The following is an 8,270-nucleotide window of genomic DNA, read 5'->3' on the forward strand; positions in this document are numbered from 1 at the left end:
GATATTTTTTTTTTATTATTCATCAAATTTCTGTCTTCATATACATTCTCCTAAATAGGAATTCATTATTTGCATCAAAAGTGAAATGAGTTAATGATAAACTAAAAAAAAAAAAAAAAAAAAAAAAAAAAAAAAAAAAAAAAAATGGCAGCTCTTAAGTCAAAAAAAAAAAAAGAAAAAAAGACTACTGCATTGTTTTCCATAAAATTCGTTAGCGGTTTTTAATCACCATAAAAAAATGTATTTTCTAAAAATAATTGTTTTATTTATTTCATGTATTTATCAGAGTGTTATGTCAAGATGCACTGAATTTTATTTATCTAGAAAATAAAGTTCTATTTAAAATTCTAATAAAAAAAAAGCGTTTTATAGACAAAAATTTAAACAAATTTAGCAATTATTTTTTATTATACAAATATATACATTTTAAAACTGTAGACATTTGAATAAAAAAGTGTTCATGTGTTGTAAACCATTCATTAGAAGTATGAAGGTTTTATTTTAAAAGTTTAATTTCTTGTAAGGTGCATAGCTCCACACTCTCCTGAAAAAGAGTAAAACAAAAATGTTTCAAATAAATCATTAAGTGATGGAAGACATTCTTTCAGAATTTGATGGCGGAGGGGGGGGGGGGATTAATAATTGTATTATTCAAACTACTATTCACAGAAAAGATCTTTCTCTAATTTAATTGATAGAACAAGAACAATGTATAAATAGTAAGTTATAATACTATTAAATATTAAAAAAAAATAAGGTATATATATATATACACTTTATTTTTATTTTTTTAAATATTTAATAATAATCCCCGAAACAGTGTTTCATAGTAAACAGCTGATGATCCCTTAAAAAATAAATTATTACTGGTACTATAGTGAATTCGAGAGAGCAAGTTGATGCAGTGATTGCATGACTTACTGACTAAATGGTTTTCTAACGAATGATAAAAAAGAATTTTTTTTTTGTATAGTTTTGAAGGTTACACACACATTGTAATTTAGGAATTTAAAAATTTGTGATTTGAAAAAGATAAATTTCAAATATAGAAATTTTATTGTATGCAAGACAAAGAATACATTATAGTAAAAAATATTTCCTTAACCCATGAGTTTTCGATGTTTATACATCTCCTCGGAGGAAAAATATTAGCAAATATAATGAAAGGTTTGCACCTAATTTGCTGAAAAAAATAGAAAATTAAATTAAATGAAATGTTTTTAAATCATTTTAGCTACATAGAATATGATTTATTTGCTCTATCTAGGATATTGAGCAATTTTATTTAGCTGGGATAGTCTTATATAAAATATTACATCCAATAATATTTTGTAAGACTGATAATCACTGGATTTGCACACCAGTAGATTTATTGTATTTCATTATTCTGAAGAATTATATATTAGTGTTGGGACGATTAATCGGAATCAGGAATTGGAAAAATCAGAACTTTTGGGAGCAGTGGAATCTGAATCCGGAAAATTTGAGTCTTGTTTCAGATTCCAAAACGATTCTTTTATTTTTTTCCTGACAATTATAAAAAAACATTTCATTTATCAGAAGAGTGTTTATTTATAAAACTAAAAGACACAGAACAAAGATTCCTGGGCTCCATTTAATCATTTTATTCATAAATTATGTCAAACAAAGTAAATGATCCAGAATTAATTTATTCCTATTCCCTTAGGAAACCCTTCGGAATGCTCACACTTATTTTAGCACCTAGTTGATAAAAGTCAATATGTTACCCTTCAGAGTTTGCAGTTAAATTAAAAGATTTAAACCGCTCCTGACAAGTTCTATTTTTAATCTTTTTGGTGCCAACCTGGTCGTGTGTTGTCTAGAGTGGTCATCTTTTAAATAATCCTATGTTTTATTGCATTTTTTTTTTGCCACACGTGAAAAACAAAAAAATTTTGTGTTTATAAAAACCTTGGATAAAATGCTTGAAAATATGTAAAGGATAAATGTTTAAAAAAGAAATTATACCTACATTTAAAATCACCCCCCCCCCAATCCCCTATGAAATTCTACTTTAGGTGATTATATGGGAACGCACAAAGAAAACAAATAATCATTGTAGAATTTAGTGTGGGTTGAGTTGCACATATAAATTTAGTGTAAAATAAGCCCCTATTTCCGGGCCATTCTAACTTTTAGGGCAGTTAACCAAATTTTTTTACCACAAACCTTAAGTCTGATCCACAAAGTAATGAAACTCATATTTTTTGCATTACCACCTCGATTTATGGTAAGTACTCAGAAAAAAAATCATGTTTTGTATGACTATTCACAATGACATTTTATGTTAAATTTGGATCTGGAACATTAACATGGCCAAAATTTTAAAACAAATAAAATTGCCTACATCCTTAAAACACTGTCTGATCTAAAAGAGTAATCATTTTCTGTTAATTTTATATGCAAAACCTACTTTTTGTTTTATTTATTTTTCAGGCTGTTTACACATAATTGCCTGAAAAAAAAAAAAATTTGGTTTGTGAAAAGTTACTGTTTTTTTGGGAACTAATATATAATTTGCATACAGAGGACTTCTTGTACTATGACTGAAGGCAGAACAGATAATACACTTTGATCCCAGCCTAGAGGCCTAACATCTGCAATTTCAACTTAACCAAAATATGTGTTTAGATCAAGAATTGAATAACAATACTGTAACAATTCAGCTAAATTTTCAAATTGATTGGAAAAATAAAAAAGACTTTTTGAATGTAATCAAATTTTACATAATGAATAGTGACACAGAAAAGACTATGCTTCATTTTTTTTACTTTTATTGTAATAATAATAATAACTAGCAAGTCCTGTTTCCTGGTGTTACCAGGGAATATAAAAGAATGCTAACTAAAAATATAAAGTATACTTTTTTTTTTTAATTCATATATGCTTAAAATTATTTTGTGTTTACATGCAAACACCCAAAAATATACTTTACAAGCTTTGTTTCTATGCTAATTCTTATTTGAATCCTATAAATAATTGAAATTGCACTCTTTTATCTGTAAGGACCGCAAATGTTTGCTACAGGATTGATGACATCATTATTTTGTGCATATTTTACGAAGCTGCTTATAGGTATATGTTTATAGGTATGGATGTAGCAAAAAGGTAAAATGGAAGAAAAATAAATTAAAATAGGAAGCCTGTGTTCAAAATTCTATGTTTAAAATTGAAGATTTCATAAAAATCGAATGTAAATCATCTCAATCTTTTAAAAATTAATTTTTTAAAGAATGTTTTTTGCTTTACAGTTCATCAGATTATATATATTAATGAGCAGGGTTTTTTTCCAAAACAATAATATTGAATTCATTTGTATTGTTTATTTATGGATTTATAGTAAATATAAATAAATATTACTTCAACATCTATAAATGTTAAAATTTCAAGGGAGTGTAATATATTTTGTTCAGGTTTCATAAAATGAAATAAGGGCATCACATGCAAAAATTATTTTTCCAAATCCTCCCATCCACACACACAAAGAAAATATGAAATGTTAACGAAGCAGTATTGGAAAATGCTGAAATCAACATATTTTTGGTTTTTGTACACTTTCTGTAAAGGAGAAATCGTTGGTAATTGTACCCACAAAAGTAAGATATTCATCAGGAACATTTAGCTTCTGGTATATACCCCCACCTGCCACATCTGAAATTCCTAGGCACTATTTTATCTATATTATTATATTTATTATTTCAAAGGTAATGTAATTATTAACAGTAAATTATACAGATTGATGTAAAAAATACCATGGAATTTCCATTAGATCCTGCTAGTAATAATTCTTCCGTAAGTTTTGCAAACACCAGTCAAGGATGGCTAGTATATAGGTATGTATTTAAATTTGGTTGTACTTACCATGTCATTGGATTCTTCAAGAATCATGATGTCTTTGTCATCTTCATAAATTAGTTCAAATTTATCTTTTTTACGAGCTGCATGTACAAGAAAAAATACAATAAATAAATATTTATATTCAATATCTTTAATTAAAACTGTCCTACTTACAATATGAATTTAAAACTGTGGGGTAGAATTGCAAAATATTTGGCCTAAACATGTCTTGCAATAACAGATATAATAAAATCTAGTATACTAATCATAGTACTAGTATAAAGCTACAATATCCTTCTGCAGAAAGTAAACCATTTTAGTTTGGATACTGTATTCTTATATTCTATTACTTTTTTGTTAGACAAAAAAAATTTTTTTTAAATGTTTAAGCAAATTTTTTTTAAATAAAAAAATTACTTTTACAGAAAAGAAAAAGTGTTTCTTTTAAGAAGCAGTAAACTTTAAATTAACAACTATTTTCTTCAATTGCAGACTTGGTAATTCATCATAAACAGACTGACACCTGAACAGCGTTTGCAAATTGTGCAAATTTATTTTATTCACATTTGGTGAACAAATAATTTCACAAAATAGACTTGTAAACTGACCACCTCACTCATGCAATTTAATCCCATTAGATTATTTTCTTTGTGAGTCTGTAAATGTTTTTTTAATCGGTTTATTATCTATTGAGAGATTATCTACAGAAAAGAGAAAGATTTTGTGGTTATAGTCAGCTTCTTATGTACTTCCTAACTTCCGACGTAGCACTACTAGAAGTGGTTACAAGGCAAATCAATTCCTTCGCTTTTTTTCCTCTCATGCCTATATCTTCCCTGTGCATGTACTCTTTTTTTTTTTTTTTTTATTTATGTTTTTCTATCTTTCTTTTTTATTTAATAATCATTGAAAAGTTTTTTTTTGGTCTTATTTTAATCAAGAATTATTGTAATTAGTTTTATATTTTTAAAAAATAATTATTGAAAATACTTTAAAATCTTTTTGATTTCAATAATTTCATTTGTTATTTTGATTTCAATAATTTCATTTGTTATTTTGATTTCAATAATTTTATTTTTATACTTTCATAAACATATAGTTATTATATAAATTAAAATGAAAACTTATTTTAATTTTGCTATTAAAAGTGCAAATAAAGACAAATTGTGTTATTTTTATCTGCATAATATTGTTAATTTTTATTGTATACTTTTCAATAATGTCCTTTTCTTATATTTTATTTCAATAAATCGCTTCACAGAGAAATACTGAAGAGTAATAAAAGTGATTTGCCTTGTCACTATTTTCGATAGCGCTATGCCAGAAGTTAGGAAGTATGTGAGCTGACTATAACCAATTTTGCATTTGTCTGCATTCACTTTCACCCATTTCTTATGGGAGATTTTAAGCTCAGAAGTAGAGAGCTTCAACTTATAAAAGACTGCGGCATGAGCATGCTGTCATCAGTATAACAAATATTAGTAGAAAACTCATTGCTATGCATCAGTGTTGATTGCAGACTTTCAGTTCTTTTATTACAAATTCCAAGAAATGTTAACTTTAATGTACTCCTACAGTTACTTCAACCTAATTTGTGGTTAGGATTTGTTAATAACATAAGCAAAATGTGAATAGTTTATACATCATGGCACAAACATACAACTCTAAATTTATTTCTTCAATATTAGCAGAATGTAGGAATGTTCTAGGTCACATTAATATTATTGGATTGTAATATGGAGCAGGTTGTGCTAAATAAAAAGGTCACATTAACATATGCTTTTATCTACACGAATATATACTTCTTCGTGGATATAAATAACATTTGATATTTTTGAACAAAAAATGTGCAACTTACTTTTTGGAGCAGACAATACTTTCATCTCTAACATTTTTGTGTCTTCTTGGAAGGAAATAACTTTAGCTTCCTGTAAAACCAAAAGAAATATTTTAATGCTTAGAAAAAAATAATTTACTTTTTTAATCATTATTCTATTTAATTATAGAAGGTTTAAAACTAGTTTTTTTTTTATCATTTCTTTGTCATCAATAGTTTTCTTCCTAAAAAAAAAAAAAAAAAAAAAAAAAAAAAAAATCAACATTTGATTCTGGTTCATCAGTTTTTTTAGTAAATTGCTGCAGCATGATGCTAAGATTTAATTTCTTCCAGAAAATATATCTGGGTCCGAATTATTTGGAAATGGCCATCTTAAAAAAAAAAAAGTGGGGAGAAAAAAAGACCTTTGATTGGAATGAAAAATATTTTTAGAAAAAAAAAAATAATAATAATTTTCTTTTAAAATTGCAAAACAAATTGCATAGCGCAGTGGATAGAGGTGTTGAGTCTCTATGGTTTCAGATAAGCGTTGTCTGAAGATAGCAGTTTCAATCTTTTCCAAGCAGACCAGAGGATTAGTTGTCCAAAAAAATGACGAGACAACAACTATGGAAGGTAGTAATTACAGGAGATAAGTTACAAAACTCAGCATTCCTATCACATCGTGTTTAATCATCTGAAGATTTTTTTTTTTTTTTTTTTTTTTTTACACAGTGATCACCACTTATCAAGGCCCGGAAGCCACTCAGGGATAAGGGTTATTGCAAGTACATTACGTTAGTGTGGAGATTTGATGAAGTGTTTAATTAAGGGAGCGGTTCATTAGGAATTTGTTAACATTGGACTTGAAGACATCCAAGTTGTAGTCCGGAGGGAAGCAGGCAGACGGAACAGAGTTCCACAGGTGTGCAGTTCTAAGAAAGAAGCTTTGTTCATGGAATCCGCGTTTTGATTTAGGCACAGATATAGAGTGGGGGAAATTTTTTACAGTGGATTCAGCTAGACGGGTGTTTTTCGTGAAAGACTGGCGAGGGGGGGACCAGAGATTGGAGTTCAGACGAGCACCTGCCATGAAAATAACGATAAAACAAGGATAGGCTCGCAACGTCTCTTCTGTGGGAGAGAGGTTTCAGGGTAGAGAAAAGGGCATCCCCCACTAAGCCACGAAGTCTATTTTGTACTCTGTCAAGGCATGATAGGCTGTTTTTGGCCGCTCCTGCCCAGATATAGCAACAGTATTCCATCCAGATGGCCAGAAGTTGGCCGAAACATAGTGAAAACAACAACTATAAAGATGAGAATAACAGTTTGCGAAAAAGAATGAATGCACAAATTATGAAGCCTCATCTGAAAAGATTAAAAAAGAAATAAAATAAATAAATTGCAAGTATTGCTAATAAGCAGAGATTTAAATGCAATTTGAACAAACATCATGCTTCCCAACTCCTCATCTCCCCATAAATCTGGCCCCTATCACAGTAACTCCCTTATACATGAGTGACAACACTTTCACATGAACAAAAAGAGTTTGGGAAAATCAGGAGGTAACATTAAAGTAGTTTATGTTTCCATACTTAGAATGAGAGCAGAATTTGAAAAAAAAAAAAAAATATTTAAAAAAAAAGTCCAATAAAGTGTAATACTCCCTATGAGTAATTTCCCTTGTATATAAAAATTGTAAAGCGACTTATTTATCAGTAACTAGAAAAATATCTGTCCCACAAAAGGGAAAATTAATTCTCTGAACAATTTTGCACCGCTTTTATGTCTACTTAGAAAAATAAAAATCAAGATATAATGATACAATTAAAATTTATACCTAGAATCTTTATTCCACTTTTGATTAAAATCCAGTGAAGATTTTCATTCTAGAAAATGGCTAAAATTTTAGGCTTAAGCTTAATAAGGAAAAATTAAAATTCAGGGAATCTTGCTTAATTAGCATTTAATGACTTTGAATCAAAGTCAATGCAAATATTTGAATTTTCAAAATGAAAAGTTGTGCTAGTATTATGCCTAAATCTCCTTTAAAAAATTATCAAAAGAAACTGAAATTTGTGATTTACTTATTAATTGATGTGGAATAGCTATTACTAACATTTTATAAAAATCCAAAATACCTGAATTTTCACAAATGGATGTCACACCCTTTGCATAGTATTATATTAAATTAAATATAGTCTACATCACACATCTTTACACCTCATAGCTATGTTTCAAAATTAATAATGATCTGTGATTAGTTTAGAAGTGAATCCTACAGATACAAATACAGATGCATATACTAGCATTACAAGTGTATGCTGTATTTTCATGGACATTGAAAATATTACATACCTAATGTGCTTCAACAAATCATATCTTTTTTATTTGTAGGTCAATTTTTAAAAGAATTACATTGATGGAAAGAGAATAAAATAAGCATTCCAATGATGTTAATTTATTTTTCTTTTATATGTTCAATATTTTTATGCTCCAAGTTAAAAATGAAAACGTGGTAAAAAATTATGACAATAAATAGGGAAACAGTTTTTTCAATGTTTACATTTTATACACTACATTTGGATACATATGC

General features: G+C 28.0%; 1 protein-coding gene across 1 annotated transcript in view; it reads right to left on the minus strand.

Annotated features, from left to right (window-relative positions):
• Window positions 1–389: 389 nt before the first annotated feature.
• Window positions 390–8,270, minus strand: part of LOC145252700 (uncharacterized) — a 45,855-nt gene continuing 37,974 nt past the window's right edge. Inside the window, exons 6-8 of the mRNA XM_080112524.1 lie at window positions 5,717–5,786; window positions 3,883–3,959; window positions 390–544 (exon numbers count right to left, since the gene is read on the minus strand). Of these exons, the coding sequence (XP_079968650.1) occupies window positions 497–544; window positions 3,883–3,959; window positions 5,717–5,786 (195 nt within the window). The 3' untranslated portion in view covers window positions 390–496. The remainder of the gene's footprint in view (window positions 545–3,882; window positions 3,960–5,716; window positions 5,787–8,270) is intronic.

This window comes from Euprymna scolopes, chromosome 29 (assembly GCF_053919585.1).
Source record: "Euprymna scolopes isolate OS-2025 chromosome 29, ASM5391958v1, whole genome shotgun sequence".
In the NCBI taxonomy this organism is placed as follows: Eukaryota; Metazoa; Mollusca; class Cephalopoda; order Sepiida; family Sepiolidae; genus Euprymna; species Euprymna scolopes.